The sequence below is a fragment of the Falco biarmicus genome, chromosome 3 (assembly GCF_023638135.1).
Source record: "Falco biarmicus isolate bFalBia1 chromosome 3, bFalBia1.pri, whole genome shotgun sequence".
Lineage (NCBI taxonomy): Eukaryota > Metazoa > Chordata > Aves > Falconiformes > Falconidae > Falco > Falco biarmicus.
In genome coordinates, this window is record NC_079290.1 from 1,330,620 (window position 1) to 1,349,827 (window position 19,208).

General features: G+C 44.5%; 1 protein-coding gene and 1 long non-coding RNA gene across 2 annotated transcripts in view; both read right to left on the reverse strand.

Moving 5' to 3' along the window:
• Positions 1-13,797, reverse strand: part of NDRG1 (N-myc downstream regulated 1) — a 74,487-nt gene extending 60,690 nt beyond the window's left edge. The window contains exon 1 of the mRNA XM_056331070.1: positions 13,761-13,797. Coding sequence (XP_056187045.1) covers positions 13,761-13,783 — 23 coding nt within the window. The 5' untranslated portion in view covers positions 13,784-13,797. The remainder of the gene's footprint in view (positions 1-13,760) is intronic.
• Positions 13,798-15,120: 1,323 nt separating this feature from the next.
• On the reverse strand, positions 15,121-19,167 carry LOC130146258 (uncharacterized). The gene is made up of 3 exons (XR_008820843.1): positions 18,499-19,167; positions 16,349-16,476; positions 15,121-16,253 (listed from the first exon to the last, which is right to left on the reverse strand). It is a non-coding gene; the product is annotated as an uncharacterized LOC130146258 (long non-coding RNA).
• Positions 19,168-19,208: the final 41 nt, after the last annotated feature.

A 19,208-nucleotide genomic window follows, 5' to 3' on the forward strand; every position in this document is an offset into this window, starting at 1 on the left:
ACAAAATCCCGACATGGTGCAGGTGACACCTCCTCTGGGCAGCCTTCCCCACTGGCAGTGACGGTGAGACTGAACCAGATGCCTTACAGTGCCTTTATCATCATTCCCACTGTCTTCAAACACACAGGCTCTTGTGCTTTCCCCTACGTATGTGCCCTCAGCTTCATATTATAAAATCACCAGCCTGGTGGGCCTTGTGATAGGAGCCAAGGGTCACTTCCTAGGGTGGATGAGTGTTTAGTGGTGTAAATACAGCCCCACAGGGTGATGTGGCTGGTTGCCTGTTACTTGGACTACTTTTCAGTGGAACTACAGCATTTTAAGGGCAGAAAGACAAACTATCAATCAGCTTGTCCATCTGCTATCAGCCACAGAAGGTTGTCTAGGAGGGATGCAAGGAAGAAGGTTGTCTAGAAGTCAAGCAAGGGCAGGCAGGTAGTGTGGGCTTTGTGTGTACACACCTTTGAGGTGCACAGCCTTTTAAGAACAGCCTAAAATTTCCATTCAAGCATAAATTTAAAATTATGAAAAGCATCTAAGCACAAATTTGTGAGCTAACCTCATAAAGGCCTTCCTTATGTGCTAGGCTGAGAGGGTCTACGGATCTGGTGCTAGGTCCTCAGGTTACTCAAACCAGGTGACCACAAAACCTCAGAGGATTGACCTTCTGATTTCCAAATATTTGTGAGAACAGTAATGGAAAACAGGGCACAGATTTCCAAAGGCACAGGGGAAAATGGGGAACACACCAGATTTCCTTTTTTTTTTTTTTCTTAATTGCTAGGTACACGTGCAGAACACATGTTTTCCTTAGCTTTGCTTCAAGACACTTTAATTGGCAACATTTTACCCTGGGAAGAAGAGCTGACAAAGGGTTTGAAAATACCCTTTTCCATGGATGCCTTAGCTGGTGGTATAGATACTGAGTAGGTAAGTAGTGCAATGGCACAGTGGCTCTGAGGTCTCAGCATTTGTTGGTGTAAAGACAAAGTGGGGGGCACCCCTGGCAATCAGGTGGATCAGTAGTCTCAGTGCTTTCCTTCCACTGGGACTGTCACTGCTCCATGCAACGCAAGGGAGCCAAGCCCATTCCTGAGGTGGGCAGCAATGGAAGATGTTCTCATTCAGCTCCCGTAGCGATCCAGTGGTGTGACAGCTGCAAGCGAGCCAAATTGCTCGAAAGAGTTACAATACTGTGAAAGACAGTTTCTGCCAGTTTAGTTTGTCTCTGGTTGATATGCACACACTCTGCTGCTACAAAAAAAGAGATAAGGGAGCAGGTTCCTTCATTCCGCCACACTGGCAAGAGGTTGGCCTCCCTGCAGTTGGGCTCTCTGCAAAAGAGCCGGTCCTCCCTGACAATGGTGGTGGGCAGGGGTGCCCACATGTAAGGAAAGGCCAGGAGTGGCTTGTTAGCCTGTTTACCATTTCAGCTGCACAGGGACAAAGACTGCTCTATGTACAGCAGAAATATTGTGGAAAGTAACTGCCTGTAACTACCCACTGAGATATGCTCTACTTTTAGTTGAATCCCAGTGTTTTCTCCATTAAAAACATGATGCTCCATGGTAGGACACTGTGTTCAACTCCAGTATTGAACACAAGGCAGCAAAAGTGCATTGCATTGTGCAGTGAGAGGTGACCCTGCAACAAAACGAACCACTCTCAGAGGACCTGTGGCCAGGCCTCAGGAATGCCAAGCCCTAGGCTTTACATATGGAGTCCTCACAATGAAATTAAGATAAGATTTCCTAAACAGTGCATAAACATGAGCTCAAAATGCAGAACAAGGACTGCCTACCCAACAGGAAACACGAGGTGTGAGGTGCAGGGGCTTGTGCACTGCTGTCCTACTTTGGTTTTACGTGTCTGAAGCAGAAGAGGAATGGAATTATCACTGTCTGCTGCGGATGAAGACCTTATCCTGGAGAGCCAGGTGACTGCTTTATATGGGCTGTCCTGCTGGATCCAGGCACCTTGTACTCTTGGCTGTCCCATGACCCACTTCAAGAGGAGCACTGGAAGAGTGGCCCGTTCAAAAGTGTCTCACTTATTTTAGGGTACTTTCCAGACATGTAGAGGATGTGCTATACAAAAGGTGTTCCCATATAAAAGATGCTTGCCATTATTCATGATATATCAGCATTCCTGGTGCAAGCAAGAATTGTGCAGAAGAGTTTTGAAACTGTTGAAGACAGTTTCTGCCTGCATATCCCATTTTTCTTTCCACTGTGGCCCAAACTGAACTTGGGGTATCCCTCTGCCTGCTTAGTTTCTAGATCCCAGGAATGTGTCTTCCCTTGCTGTGGCAATTATCAAGGCTCACAGTTCACTAGGTGCACTGGGCTCTAGGGATCTATGTTGGTTGAGCAAAGTGAAGAAATATAGGGTTTCTAGGCTTTGGCTGGTGGTTTTACATCTCTTTCAGATCTTCTTGCTGGACTCTGCTGTCCTCCCCTTCCCTCCCCTGCCATCCTGGCTATCAGTGGCTGCCAACCATGCTGCAGGCAGGGCAGATTATGGCAGCACTCTTCAGTCAGCTGCAGATGAAAATCAGCTCAGATCAACAAGCTGAACAATGAAAGTAATCGAGCTGGTTTTCCATGAAGAAAAATAAACAAGTGGCTCATCCAGTAGATTGGCAGTGACAAGCAGCTGAAAGGGGTAACTACTGATACAAGCACATCCCGGAAGGATATCTAACTAGGTGGACATCTCTGTTTGGGTCCCTATCAATCTTTCTTCTGTCTACAAGGGTGTGTTTCTAGGAGAACCAAAACCTAAAAGAGATCCTTCCCTGCCTGTGTTTTCATTATCCAAACACACTTCATAAAGATATCTGTTTTAGCTGAGAGATATTCTACAATGTCCAGGGCAAGCCTTTCTTTCAGAGAGCTTTACTCTGCCTGTTGATCTGAATCACCTCCTAACTGCTCTCATGCCATTACACTCACTTAGGAAACTGATCCCTAAACATCCCAGGTCCTGGGCAGTTGACAGAGTATTCCTTTTCAGTTCCCATTTAAATACACACATATGCTCCTCTCCTTGGAGCCTACACAAAGTCCTGCACTGTGCACTGCACTGGGTACTAAAACTAGCACAATTGGCTTAAAGTTGCCTTTTTCAAAGTTTTCCCCTGTCTATTTTGAACGAAACAAAGCCTTTTGTATCCTTGTGGCCAAGAAGGGGAACCACAAAGCACAAAGAGCCCCAGCTCCTCTCCCATTGCAATTTGGAGTCCTTTTCCCAGCCCAGTGTGAACAATCCCAGCCCACGGGACAATCCCATGGCACTGTCCTGCATAATTTGCTTTTCAGAGAATTTCTGAAGGGAATATCTGAGAGCAGAGATGAATGTTCATGCCATTTTATCTGCCAGTATCCAGAGCTGGTAGTACTGTAGGTTTCCTTCCCCTTCCTGTGAGAAAGAATTCCTGTAACATCAGCAATGTGTTTTGGTTTACCCTCTGAACCTCCAACATCTTAATGATTTTCATGATTAATTTTGGCAATAAGCAAGGTGTATATACTGGAATTAGAAATGCATCTTTTTAATTCAAGATGTGAGTGATTGTTTTTCTCTGGAAATGAAACAGAGGTTTGGGAGGGAGAGGGTAGGACAGGAGAAGAAAAATGCATTCAGAATAAGGTGTAGGGAAAAGAAGATCAGAGAGGAAGAGTTGACTCAAAACTGTACCAAACTGTCCTGGTTTCAGCTGGGATAGAGTTAGTTTTCTTCCTAGTAGCTGATGCAGTGCTGTGTTTTGGATTTAGTATGAGAATAATGTTGATAAGACGCTGATGTTTTGGCTATTGCTCAGTAGCGCTTACCCTAACTCAAGGACTTTTCAGTTGCCCACACTCTGCCAGTGAGGAGGTGCACAAGAAGCTGGGAGGGAGCAGAGCCAGGCCAGCTGACCCGAACTAGCCACAGGGATGTTCCATACCATAGAACACCATGCTCAGTATATAAACCGGGGGGAGCTGGCCCAGAGCCACTGATCGTTGCTTGGGGACTGGCTGGGCATGAGTCAGCAGGTGGTGAGCAACTGTGTTGTGCACCACTTGGTTTTCTATTCCTCCTTTTTTTCCCCTCTTTTCATTACTGTTGTTATTATTATCATCATCATCATTATTATCATTATTATTATTATCATCATTATTATAATTATTATTTTTTACTTATCTCAACCCATGGGGTTTACCTTTTTCTGATTCTCCTCCCCATCCCATGGGAGGAGGGGAGGGTGAGTGAGCAAGCGGCTGTGTGGGTCTTCCTTGCTGGCTGGGGTTAAACCACAACACAAATACAGGCACCAAGAGATGCACTTGGTATCAATGTTTTGCTTCCTGAATCAGCCTGACCAAAGAACTTGTTCAGTGACTGATGCTTTTGAAATAGCAGGCAAGAACAGAGGCTGTAAATAACCGGTCCCCTATCAGCACTACAGTGTTATCAACAGCAACACGCACCCTGTCTTGGGAACAGCCAAGAGCGGCAGCAGCAATCAGTGAAGGTTGAACATGAGCATGTAAGGAAAGCTCTTATCACAATATTCAGTAAGAAAGCTCGTGGAGTTTCAGCTGTGCCCATTCAGTTGACTGGCACCTTGTCTCGAAGCCAGCCCTTCCGACCTGCTCTCTATACCAACCAACCCAAAAGTCAATTCCCTTTTCTTTGGGGACTTTCAGTACAGGAAACCTCTAGCAGAGAGCCTCCTGCTTCTCTGTGGCTGGGAGGACATGCTCGACTGCTCATGGTGGTCCGTACAGGAGATGCATGAAAGCAACAGCACGGTCATGGGTAGTTATCACTGCAGGAGCAAACAAAGCTACCGCAACACAAACTCTCCAAGGGATGGGAAAGGTTATCCTTATTCGGGTGCTGGCAAGAGTCAGTTCCGCAAAATGTCATATAAATTCTGTCTCTATTCTCTGCATGTCAATGCTAGTAACTGCAGTGTTGCACAATGAGGTACAGAGGGGACTAACCAACCAGTTCCCCAAGGGGAAGTTATATGGAGGTTGAAGTAAAGCAGAACCAAAGGATTTAATGTTGTTGAGCACGTAAGACTTGGCCATGCACGAGTTTACTTAAAAAACTAAAATTATAATGACTTTTCTGCAAAGAGCCAGCAGCAAGTGTCCCAGACACAGAGGAGCTGCAGGGGCAGATGCAGAACTTCCCTGGCACTGGTTCACAGCCCACGGCTTTGCAGAGCTCCCTCAGTGCCGCTGCTGTTACAGCTGCCCACGGCTCCCCTGCCTGCCCTGGGTGGCTTCGCTGGGACAGACCCCCTCTTGCACTGGGCTGTGCTGTGCTGGGAGGCAGCACCAGGCACATGGGAGATGGGTGGCATGCGGGAACCAGAGCAAACCCTGAAGGCAGGCCCGGCCGCAATGATGGTCTGAGCTAAAACTCTCCCCTCCTCAGGGGCAGTAGCCGGGTTTGGTGCTGAGCTCCTGGAAGTGTCCTGGGGGCAAGAGCTCTCCAACCTTCAATGACTGTTAACGACTGGCTAGTAAATCTGGGACAAGGTTACCTTTGTCTGGAGAAGGTGGAAATAGCTAGTCTGGGTTGTTAATGAGGCTGGAAAAAGTGTAATTTACTGACAAAGCTGAATCACCAGTTGTCTTCACTACAGAGTCTTGTGCCAAGTCATACAGTTAAATACAAATTATAGTTGTTTGCTTGTTTGTTTTTAATCCATTCTATATTTGACCAATAAAACAGGCATTGTGATTGAAAGCCTAATTTCCCCCATTTATCTATTAAAGTCATATTCCATAACTTGAAGAAAACAAACTCACTGTAAGGCAATGACTAAAATACTCCTTTCAAAACACTTTACCATGCCTGTACAGTTCTCAGTTGGGAAAATACATTATTCACCCGTTGTACGGTTAGATAACCTTGGGTACAGGATTATAAAGGAACTAGTCCATTCTGAACAAGTACATATTGTAACTGGACACACTATAATCTTATAGAACAGCCTTATAAAACTATAGCCTTATAATTTACCCTAATTAGACAGTGATAAACCCTCTGGCCCTTTGGTTAGATTGCTGTTTGCATCTGAGCTTTCATTCAGTTCATGCTGGGTGCAGTATAGACATTCATTTTCAGTGAATCAATGACAGAACAATAAGTCATCCAAGATGACTGACTCACAGTCCCATGATTTTTAGTGACAGACATAGTGGATGGTTTTAAATATGTAGTAACACCATTTCACTGAAATCAACGTTTTGGAAAAAAAGCCGATCAATTCCTCAGAGATACTCCACACATCAATCAGTATAATGCAGAGTCAAGTCTAATTCACAAGTGGTACACCAGCTAGTTATCTGAATCACTTTGATTGGCAGGTCAGCTATAGAGATCTTTAAATCAAATTAAACAATTTCACTCTAGGCTCTTTGCTTGAAATAGCTTTAAAACACAAGGCACAATTCCTATTAGACAATCCTGGGAGAAAGCAAACACACTATGAATGATTAGCTAACTTGACCTCAGCTTTCAAGTGTAACAATGTCTTTTATATGGAAAGTTGGTAAACGCCAAGGGAAACTGATGTGTGACTGCAATTAACATTGCCAATTACTGTCGCTGTTCTGCCACCCACATTCTTTCAGAGGCCACTAGAAAAATGTTCTCTTTTCAAAGCTCATTTAGCAATGCTATCACATGAGGTGCACAGGTCATGGTTTTCACAGTGGCACAGCACTCTAAACTCTCATGCTTGCAGTATTTTCTGCACAGGCCTGTTTTTTTCCACTCAGACAGCAACACAGCAGATTTAGTTACTCCTGATTTACCCCAGTGAGACTACATTCATCCCCTTTGCCACCAGCTGTTCTATAGCATGAAATACTGTCTGCAGTTGCCAAGGATGAAACTTATGTGAAGAAACTCAGCTAGGTGGAGAAGCCCAGGGAAAGAAGGAAGACGGGTTTGGTGGCAACCTGAAAACCATGCTAACATGACATAGTGCTGGTCAGTGTCCTACAAGATGGAGCTTCCCAGAAGGTGCCCAGAGCACTGGAATTCTGGTGTTGGGAGGCAAAGGGTGGGACAGGGAGAAAAAGAAGGTATGCATGAGCTGAGCAAGAGTGGAAATGCAGGAAAGACTTTGGCAAGGTCAACGAACTTAACCACAGCAAGAGATTTGAGCACAAGGACAGGAGGATGGTGAAAAAGAAGGAAACCTTTGGACTTTGTCCATTGGCATTATTTGAGGATGCGTATCATTTCCCTGTGTACCTGGGAGTGCACCACTGGAGATATTATACATGTGCAGGAATCTGGGCAGCTGACACCAGTGGGCAACGCAGGGACCTGTTTTCTGTGCTGGCAGAGGTGAGGCTGATATTTGGACTTTGGCAGGGCTGAGAGGAATTGGACTCAGACAGTGATTTCAGAATGGATGGAGGTGTGGAACACAAATAATACACCAAATAAATGCTCAAAATATTTAGTCTTGCTGAAGCAGCAAGACTGCTGTGTAAGCAAAGGGACAAGTAAAAAGGTATTGGGAGCAGATACAATTTGGTCAGTGTGTGTGCGTAAAATAGATGCAAATAAACTAGACATGAAGGCAGAAGCTTGTAACATGGGCTATTTGTGCTCTTCTTAAAGAGCTGCTGCAGGGGTGCCTGGGCACAAGGCACCTAGATGCACATGGAAGCCTCAGGAGCATCTGACCACCACACTGTCCACAGGTCTGTCAGCAGAGCCTGTGCCTCAGCACAGTTAGTAGCATCCAGGCTGCCGGAAGCCACGTTAAGCCTTCCTCTCCTTGCCTGGATGAGTTTGAAGACCCCAGTGAAGATGGCCTCTAACTCCTGATGGGGAAGTGCTTCTGGATTTACACACTGGATGGCTACATCCCTGTTGAAGGCACCTGGCATACCCAGAGAAACAGCCAAACTCAGGTGGACACACACAGCTGAGACTGTGACTCATAGGAGCTGGCCTAGAAAGGTCCAAACAACACTGAAGTCAAATACCAAGAGGCAGGAGGTAGAGTCTTTATCAGCAGAAAGGAAACACTTAATGACACGCTCCAGCAGGTGTTTTTTTTTCAGTGACATGAAGATCTATATAGATTGCAAACAAGGCCCCTCTTCCCTCTCTTTTTTTCTCACAAATGCAAAGGGAGTCTGAAACTTTCTCCTGTGAAAGTCAAGGTGGGAAAGAGAGGTGATGGTTTAGCATAACAGAGCTAAGGCAGAAGAAGAGGTCTCAGAAAGATAAATATATGAATGAAAATATTTATCAAGCTGGAAACACCACATTTACTGGGGCAGAAACAGGTAGGCAATTCACATTGTGCATGGTTGCCAGTAAGGTCTGTAGCAAATGTAAGAAATCAGTTGTTCACCTTTGATCGGTCATGGAGACCAGGCACAGCTGCTCTTTACCGCATACAGGCTCCCTCAATGCTGAAATGGAGGAATATTGAGTCATATCCTCTACAGCCAAAAAGATGACAAAGAGACATCTTTTAGTGTAATGTGCTTGTTGCTCAGCTGTTTCGAAACACTCAACAATGAATTATTAATTAAAGGGAGGTACTGTTATTTGGTAGAGGTGATGATTTGGAGACAACTGATCCAAAGTTTTTCCCCAGACCTACCATTGCCTTTTCCTGTCTTTTCTTGGCAAGCAATTCAGTTTTTATGAGTTTCAGCTTGTCTATCTATAAATAGAGATAACATCTGCACACTAATATATTAAACAAACATAGCTTTTCCTTCCATTCACAAGCTGTCCAGGAGCAGCTTGATTCTATATGTGAATCATCACTGGTCAATACATTTCTTTACATGTGCTGGTTACAAGCACAGTGTTTGTTATCTAAAACTGAAACAATGGCAACCAGAACTATTTTGGCTCACTAGTCCAATTTTTTCTGTACTTAAGGAATGTAAGTCTAATCTCCTTTGGCCAAACGAGGGGGGTGGGGTGGGGTGGGGTGGAGAGGGGAATAAAATTGAAAAGGAGGATGTGCTTAATATGGAGTAAACCAAATCCTTTCATTGACATATTTAATAATTTGTCAATAGCATGTTTGCAATGGGGTTTAGCATCGCTGAATGAGAAATATGTTAGTTTCTGACTCCAGAGCTGCAAGCAGGGCAATTCACCGCTACTTCTCTCCATTCACAGTTCAGTCCTAACGTCACTTGCCATGTGACAGCCAGAAAGAAAATCATAAATGCTCTGTACTCATTTTGAAAAGTAATGATTAAAATCCCAACAGAGCGCCAAATCCTACCTTCCTCTGCACAGCAGTGCAAGAATGAGTAGGAACAAATAGACATCGTTCCTTCCTCCACACCAGCTGGAGACTTTCCAAATCTGATGCTTAACAGAGTGGTAAGCAGAACATCAATTAAATAGGACAGTTTGTACACCATGACCCGGGGAGGTCAAGCTCCCAGCTCTACCCTGAAGCTGAATTTCTGTGGTGCATCTTACAGGCAGTTTCCCATCGCCACCTCACTAAGCAAAAGAAGGGCAAGCTCTGCCTATACTTTTCTGCCTATTTCTGCTGTGTTTGCATTTTGTAGTGCTAGTCAAATTTAAAGGGCAATTCATGCTGTGACCTTAGGAGCTGTGGGGGTTGCAAACAGTAGACAACAGAGTCTGTGTTAATTTTGTATCTCTGGGTTGATAAATCAAATCAACTGTATTCCTTCCATAGAGAGGGGAAATTTTCATCATAGCATATTGTGATTTCTCACATTGTCACAGTTTCAAAGACGTCTTTAAAGAAACTGGTACACAGACCACAGTTTTAGCAGTTTTAGCACTGTACCTGTTCCATTTTCCTTCATACAAAATGCTTCATACATCTATGGCCTCCTACAGATGCTTCTGAAGCTGTAGGGTTTCGACCAGAAGTGTCTTTTAGTAAACCACCAAAATAATCAGGGTTCTGGTTATTTATCACAAATGTGTAGAAAATTAATTTCACCTCATTTCAAGCTGAGTGCCTTAAACATATGCATCATCACAATAAACTTGTGATGTGAGGCTTCAAACTACTGTAAACTCCATGATATATTTAAGGAAAATGAGGCTAGGACAGTCTAGCAGCAATATTCCAAAACAGCATGTAGTGCCCCAAAGGAGATCTTAGACAGAAATTGGGTATTAAACCCAAGGAGATATCCACAAAACAGCCACTAAATAACTGATACTTAGAAGCCCAGAATTTCCATGAAATTACCTTTAAACCTGCAGACCGCAGCGCTGAAGGTGCCTGCAATAGGCAGGAAGCCCCGAAGCCATCAGAGCACATTGCTCATACACAGACACTGCTGAGCCCCCCACTGCCCCTGCCCCTGCCCCTGCCACTGCCACTGCCCCGTGCCCTCAGCCCCAAGCTCGTCATTTACAAGTCCACATCTTGCTCAATGTCCCAGTGTCAGGGTACGTGCATTCCCTGCTCCTCTAGCCCAAGAGAACTCTGCTGTCCCCGGTGGGGAGGACATACTCATGCGAGGAGACATTAAAGTTAGGACCAGGGGAAATGAAGAATGGGAGGAAAAGAGTCTATCCCCTTGAGAATATACTGCCTAAAATGCAAGATTCAGAGAAAAACAGGGAGTGTGAGAGAGCAAGATGCTCAAGCCAGTAATGAGGTCTCTTTTCCTTCATCAGGGAAACGGGTTTTTCATTTCCTTTTTGGATTGCTTATGCATTTTTCTTAAAAAGACTCACTGCGCAACAAAAAAAGTTATAGCAGGCACACAGGACCCACAGAGAGTGATTTCCAGGGAAAATCTCAAGTTAACCTGGAGTAAAAGCCACAGGCGGGTGGGAAGGGAAAGAGAAGCCTCAGTAGAATTTTGTCATTAAAAGCACCAAAGCACCCATTTTACGTTCAACCACAAAACACAGTGTGGCAAGAAGATTATGTCCCAGGGAAAGTCATGCTTCTGAAGGCCTTTTGTACACCCACAGTAGGCCTTTACCCCACCCCATGTAGGAAGGCTTCAAGCTTTCCTTAGGTGGCTGGTGGCAATGTCCCAACTCAACTGGAGGCCTTCAAGTTCAAAACAAAATGGAACAATCCCTTCCTAGGGAGTTTCTTCCCGTCAAGCATTTTTGTGTGGAGTCCAGCCTCTCCCGAGAGATCTGGCAGTCAGAATCCAGAAAGCAAATGTTTAAGAGCTTCCTTTACCCCTCTCAATTGCCTTGGCTGCTCTGGCAAGGAGGCTGCTTTTATTGTGTCCAGGGTGACTTCTTGTGGAGGGCAACAAATCCCCTGGCTATGGGGCTCTAATTCCCAGGCCTCTTTCAGCCAGCAAAAGGAAGCTTTGACATTTCAAGGCTGTCAGCTGAGGCCAGGGATTTCTCTCGGACCATGGATGACCAGCCCAGGACTGATTCCTCTTTGGTTTCTTGCTTATGGTTGAGTCTCTTGTTCTGCAGAGCAGGCTTGCAGAACCATATGCACCTCGAGGTGTTTTCACACACCACCACACCATGCTGATACATCCTCCTGGGGAGGGAAATGCAGTGAAGCACAGAGTGGGGTTCTGGTGATGGCCACCTCAACAGCCTCACCAATTCAGGAAACAGAAGTTGGCCGGCATCTCTAGAAGACAGCTTGGCTGACCATATGCCTAGGGAGGGAAGGTTTCTCTTCTGATTCAAGCAGGAGGACTGACCTCCTTCTTCCTCCACTAAAGTAATTTCGTGGACACAGCAGAGAAGGAAACCAGCCCTGCCCCAGCCAGCCTGCCCCAGGCAAGGACACAGCAGGGCTGGTTCTTGCTTTGGCTCCTCTGTCATGCTGGACCATGCTCCAAGGGGAACCATGCTCCAACCACCATGCTGACCAAGGGGAAACCTTGCCAGCCCTGAAACGGCTGGGATCATCATAAAACTGAAATACGCAGTGCTTCTAAAATTGCCGTACATCACAAACACAGCCTTCTTTTATTACCGGTTTTTGTGATTTCTGTTACTTCACGGTTTTGACTCTGACTACTCACTGCCCATAGCAACAGCAAGAGGCAGGGGTGGAATCACAGCCCCAGCTCCCTCTGATCTTAGGAGAAAGATCCCTCACGTCACCTGTAGATCTTAGAGGATTTCACAAGGATTTTAAGGATGCTTGTCCCTTACATCTGTCTCACAGTGGGATACACAGAGCTGTATAGCATCGACGCAAAAGCTCCATGGACACGCTGCAGAGACCTGTCTCAACAGGCTCCTGCTCACCTGCCAGCCCTCCTGCTTCTGCTGGAGCTTTCACAACTCATCCACCATCCTGCTGGCTTTCCAGTATTTTGGAATACCAGTTGTCCTTTTACCAGCATTGACCATTACGAGATTGTGTAAAGCGGGCAACAAAAATCAGCTGTTTTAACCTCATTGGTCTGACTGCTTACAAGGTCAAAAGTGTCAAAAAGACTTACGCTAAAATTATAGTTCAGAGAAACTGAAAACTTACCAAGATGATGAAGATATCATTTTTCAAAGCATACATATTTACATGCATGTAAATAAACACACATGAATATATCCATGTATGATTTATACTGTATAGTGTGGAACAACAACATCTATTTCTTGAACATGAAGCATTGCTGTCATTCTGCGTTGGCACAGATCCGGTTATTGCAGTGAACTTTAGGTGGACATAATTTCTGCCACTGCAGGATCTTTGAACAGCTGAGACTGAAGCAAACTCTGCTTGTACACTTTAGTTTCATGGCCTGTTATCCAAGGGGCTGCAGTGCCCCATTTAGATCTTGACATTGAATTTTATCTACAGATTCTTGCATCTACAGACATCTTGCGATCCAGTCTATCTACCAAAAGGCATCAAGCTGAAACTGTTACAAAACCAGTGGACCTCAGCCTCACCACAAGCATGTCTACAGCATAATATCTCATCTATCTGCCATGCTCTGAGATTGGTATTAGACAATCATGTCCCTATCATGATTAGAACATAGAAGACAAGGGGAAATTTGGAGAAACTTTCGAGCTGTTTGAAGAAAAGAAATCTGAATTGCCTCGTAAGACATTTTTGTTTGGCTTGGAGATTTACTTTGTTTTATTTAGAAGTTCTGTTCTCTCTACCACGGAGATGTTTTTTTAACCAAGTTGATACTTTCTTTTTCTGAAGTTATATTAGCATTGCAGACTGAAGATTTAATCTAAACCACTTTTTTTTTAAAAAAAATTCAGGCAGTGCTATGTCCAAAGATTCTATGGGTCAGATTTTCAACAGCTATTTTATATTGCTTTACACCTGCTGACTAGCAGGGCCATCACATCTAACAAGCTGAGGCCTAAACTTATTGCCAATGTCTCATTAGGCAACTGCATAGAGAGTCCAGTCCTGCTGTATTTACATGTTTACACAGGTCTTGAAAGCAAGGGCAGGGAAAAAAATACTGTGATTCTTTACAATTAGAATAATATTGGGATTCCTTACAGTCATTATATACTGATCCAGATGGTACAATTTTTTCTCCTAACAGCTGATTGCAGTCACAAAATGGAATTACCAAAAGCAGAACGTCACTCATTAGGCATGAGTAGGGGTGACCAGCGCTGCATATGACACAGACAGTTCCTGCCCAAAATGCTTATGATCTCAATAAGACAGCCACAGAGCAGACAGTGAAAAACATGACGAAGGAGCTGGCTTAAGGGACAAATAGCTATAAATTATTATAATAACTATTATAATAATTTGCTATAATTACACAAGAGACTGTTACCTGTTTGACGACACAGCGAGCATTGGTTTGTTCTCTGGTCAAAAAATAAATGAGTGACAAGAGTATCCTAGCTGTCTTTCCTGGCTTGTAATGCCAATGGTATCTATTCAGCAGCTGACTCTAATAAAGTCATCTGGCTTTTTTGAAACAAGCAGGAGGGGTGGGCAGCAGCTTGATGGGTGACCTCAATTCGCTGAGCTCTAAGGACAGTTTTTTAGACTCCCCTTTTATAAACGCTGCAATTATGTTTTGTATATAATTCCAGTTACAATTCTGATTGGAAAATGGAGCTGCTTAGGGGAGCTTACAAGATGACATCTGTTCAACAACAGACATCTGTGCCAGAACAGCAAACCAGGGCTGCCTGAGGCAGGGTGCTTGAGTGAGATGCATGTACAGACCCACATCTGTATGTGCTGCGATGGACCAATATTGGTTCTTTCAGCAAAAACTGTTTGTAACCCAGACCAAGTTCATTCACACTCTCTGCCCCCTGTCAAAAGGCATCCCAGGTTCAGTCATTAAGGAATGCTTTAAAAAAAAAATCTTATAAAAGAAACCTCCTTGCTGTGATGTCCAGCAGCTCCTTAAACAAAATGATTTCCAAGGTAGCTGTCCTCTGCCCAGTGCAGAGAAGCACTGACAGGCTTTTACAACTCATTTTCAAGCATCTTTTGCGGAATCTTTGGACTTACTTCGTCCCTCTTTGCTAGTAGATAATTAGTGAATTAGTTGATTTCTCCACTAACCCACCTCTGTCCTACCCTGCCAGCCTGTACCTGCAGTGTCCCATCTGGGTACCAACAGAAAGCCTATTAGTTGCACAGGGGTCTGTTTGCCCCCATTTAAGAGCAGCTGGAGTGAGCAGCCCTTCCAGCCTACGGCTGCTTCAGCCCAGGCCCTCGTGTTGTGTGTTGGGCTATTTGGTGCATTACAGACAACTCCCACTTTTATTATACTTTTGCTTGTTCCTCAGCTTTATCCCAGCAGGAATTTCCAATTCCTGCCTCTTCTTGCCTCTGCCAGGGTACAGCTGGTTAAACAGCTGTGGATGGAATCTGCATCTAGTGATTCATATATGCCAGCAAACTGGCCAGTTCTGCCTGTAAACTGGTATTGCAAACCATTGTAATACGTGGCCTAAGTAAAATGAAAAATATTCTCCTCTCCCAACCTTTCCTCCTCCGTCCCCTCACTACTAACAGAGCCAAATTATGGCATGACTGTTTCTCCTTATTCAAGCAAAAGTCACAAGATCTGCTCCTAAGCAAGCAAGGAATTTTAAATGAGGAAACCAAGAAAATACATAAGCAAGCTGAAAACCAAAGAGAAATACCTTTAATACTAAACCACTTTTGAATAGAAAGATTATGAATTGGGCAAAATTGATATTTATATGAAAAGACATTGCTCTAAGGACTTTCATTGCGTGGGATCGGTGAGTTTCTTTTTCAAGGCTAGTTGAGAGGTGCGCTCTAGAGTGCTCTATAATGCGCAACAGAGTAATACTTGACATAGTGGATAATATCAGGAAGCTTCATCATGTGCACTGTGAAGAAAAACCAATGAACAGCCTGAAGAGACTGTCCTGCTCCACACCCTCTCCCTAGAAACACTCAGAGATGAGTGGCTCTAAAGTCACAAATCATGTCACAACACATACCCTGTCATACTTGCCCCACTCATCCTGCTTCAGATATTCTGCTGGCTGGCAGTGAATGTGAAATTTAAAATATTGGAAAGATTTGAAATGTGAAAGTGCATCACTGGGCTCACCCCTACATTGCCTGCTCAGATAAGCTCTTTCTGAAGGCAATGTACCAAATTTGGGCAGATGTGTGCTTATCTTTCTGCTGGACCTGAAACCAGGGAACAGGGAAGGAAGGAAAGATTCTCTTTCAGTTCATTTTAGCCCTCTTCCCTGTCTATCTGGTGATCCTCCAACTGGGTAAGGACAGGGCTGTGGGACCAGTCTTTGTGCCAGTGTCCATGTTGTCCACATGCTGCTGCTTGACTTTAGAGGCTCTCCCAAAGAGATAGGTTTGCTGTCATTTCCCCATACTATTTACCATGTACACTACAACTGGCCTTAACTGGAACCAGATCCCATTATATTGAGCTCTGTGCAAACATCTACAAACAGCAATTCAGGACTGGAAGAATTAAAAACACTCTGCCAACCTGAATGCAAAGTTATCTGCTGCCAGCAAATGGTGAATTTCAAATTAGTGGTCTGGTTTGTGAATTCAAGCCTTCTGTCTCCAAAAACAGGCAGATCCCCTTCCCTACCACCTGACCAGCCCTGCCAGTGCTAGTCCCTCCACACTTTGGGGCAGCATCTCCAACTGCAGGAGAGCCCAAGAAGATGGAGTGTCTCTGAGTCTTACCTCTGCCAAGAGACCGTGGAAGATTATTTGTGGACCTGAACTGCAGATGAGTTAGATGTCAGCCAGCAGATTCAGTGAACTTTAAGCTGGATTGTTGCCCAGTTGCCTGCAAGAAACTGGTTATTATATTGTCCCTAACTCAGCCTCAGGAGTTTGGAGTGGAAGTGATTAGACATGTGAGCTGTGGTTTGGGAGACATACTTGTTGTGTGCCAAGGGACGTGCAGACAATCACGTAAAGCAGAAATGCACACATTCACACAGCGCTGCTGTTATCGAAGAGATGAAACTCTTTGCAGCAGTCATGACTCAGAGCAGCATTTGCATATCCTTGATCAAGAAAAAATAAAAAAGGAATTAGGAGCTGAAGAAGGGTGGGATGATTAGGGAACAGCCAAGAAGAAGAAAGGCACATTCAGAAGTGGGTGAGGCTTTGCTCACCTGGGACGTGCTGCTTTGCACCTGGAAATGTCTGCCTGGGCACAGCCCCCCCCGCCCCACCCCGTGCAATATTCCCATGCAGGCTGATACAAGCAGGCAGGGGCTGTGGGATCTGCCTTTACCTTGTCTGGGCGAGGTGAGCTTTTCGGGATGTGTACTTCAGCAGGAGGGAATTAGGCACATAATGGTGGTTATCTACACGCATATTTTTACACCATTAAACTCAAAGATGGATTTTTAATTTCCCCTCACTCTGGTTCCCAGGAGTTAGACATTATAAGGCTATTGACTTTTGAGATTTTCTGTTAAAGGTATAATTGCTGAAACCCCATGAGGTTTGAAATAAGATACTGTATTATTTTCACACACCCACATACACACAAAGTAATTTCACTAACTGAAATCAAGATGATTGCCCTTCATTAACAGATGCCCTAAACAGAAGGTTACTACTTAAGTGTGAACTGAGACAGGGGTGAAAATAGCCCCTTTTGGAGACACAAATGTTGAAATACTTTTAAAGGCAGCTTATTTGTTTAACAATGAGAGCAGGATGAAAGGGAGCACCATGCTTTCACATCGGTGGAAATTCTTTCCTCCCTTACCGTGGTGACAGACACATATGTCCAGCTACAGAAACATGTAACTGAAGATGCTTGTGTTGAAAGAATTCATGAGGTGCAATGAAGCACGTTTTGTTTCTGTTCTTAAACAAAGGGTCAGAATCCCACTTTTAGATGGAAATCTCATCACCAGCAATTCCTTTCGAAGGAAGGGTCGGGCCCTGCCCTGATGGGGGAGGGAAGGGCTAGGCAGCCACCCCAAAAAGACTTTAACTAAAGCAGTCTTCTGAGGAAGGAGAGGCAAACTCCCATGCAGAAGGCATCTGAGAAGTTTCTTTGCACCACAGGTGCCAGGACTGGATGCAGGTGCCTGCCCCAGGGTGTCCCCACAGGCAATCTGGCATGCCCCAAGATAAAGCATCTTGAATGTCCGGAGACAAAGCACCTGCGACCTGGCCAAGCTAAAGTGCTGTCTGGGGGGACAGGGTTTGCTGGGCAGCTGGGAAGGCTAAAGGACACCTATAGAAGACCCAAATAGATCAGCCTGCCTCTGTGTCTCCTCCTGGCCTGGGTAGTAAGGCTGTTTGCTAGATCCCCTTACAGCCAAGGAAAAAGGGGCTTGTGAAGTGCCTCAGGCCTGGGGGTCACTGTCAGAAATCACACGGGTCCAACCAAAAAGCTGCGGCATTGTTGCAGACCCCCACACTGCAGCAAGTTTCATTTCTGCAGAATAAGCAGCAGTTTGCACACACTAGCAAGGTTTTCTGGGTCAGGACTGGGTGCTCTGTAATAAAGGTACCATGTGAGGGTTTCAGTGAGTCCACCTCAGCTTTTTAGATCTTCTCCAGAGACACAAGGAGACCACAGTCCTTACAAAAGCAATCCTCTGACATAAATCAGCATCGTACAGCTGCTGTGGTGTGAGGGCCACAGGGTCAGGCAGCTTTCAAAGCACTCTCGGCAAAAAAAAAATTATAGAACAAATGTGAGAAAACGATTGTTTATGCTGTCCTAGAGAGTTTGGTAGTAACTGAAAGCTGGCACCTCTAGGGCCTCCCAGCCCTCCTGTGAGATACTGAAATTTTTTGGTTATGGGGTTTTTTTGCAGATGGCTTTCTCAAGATCATCTTACACATTCATGCTGGAGCAGACAACAAACATTTTATTATTCCCACATTCTCCTTCTCACTGTAGGCCCTGGACACACATTCTTTTGCCTCCCAATTTAAGTAGGTTAGCTTTATTTCCTAATGTTAATGCAAACTTTGCTGTAAGGGAATGTTGCAACTGGATATTGATTTGTTGAAAAGAAATAGGACAGGTCATTTCTGTTCTTCATGAACCTCACCTTCTCTGTCACTCCAGCAGAACTGGAGGATGGACGATCTTCTCTTTGTCTCACCACACTCCATGTTTCTTCTCAGCCTCCTCTTGCAGCAAGTCCTTCATTCCACTATGGTCATGTTTCTAATATTTGGTTTTTGATGGTCTCTTCCCTTTCTGTGGGCTGCAGACCTATGCCTCCCTGTACTCTTTCTGTTTCCTTCTTTCCTTCTCTTTCGGAGGCTTTTGAGAATAATTTTGGCTGAAAACTTCTACAAAAACCACAAAGCAAACTTAAAACTGCAAGAAAAACAAACAAAAAATCTTAAGATTCAAACCTCAAGGTTCAGACTCTTTTAAGGCATGGAAACGACATGGAAAATTGCAGCCCAATGTCCTGAAAATTCACAGTGTTCCCAGTACTTGGAAAGAAGGTTTTAGAGCCAAAATGCCAGGTCAGTGGGAAAAAACAGAAGTAGTCCCAGCTTGACCCATCACTGTTTCCATGCAGTTTGATGGAAATGCCTGATCTCCTGAGTCTGATCACCCAGCACACGAGCTGTCTAATTTTACTTGGTAAGCTGAAACAGAAAGTGTGACAGTTCATTTCAGCACCTTATTGTTCTTATCCTGTACTTATTATTTGCTTCAATTTTTTTTCATGTGTAACAGTCCTTTCTATCAGACTTTTCTGTTTGTCATGTAGGTACTTATTAACCAGTCAAAGCTAATCAT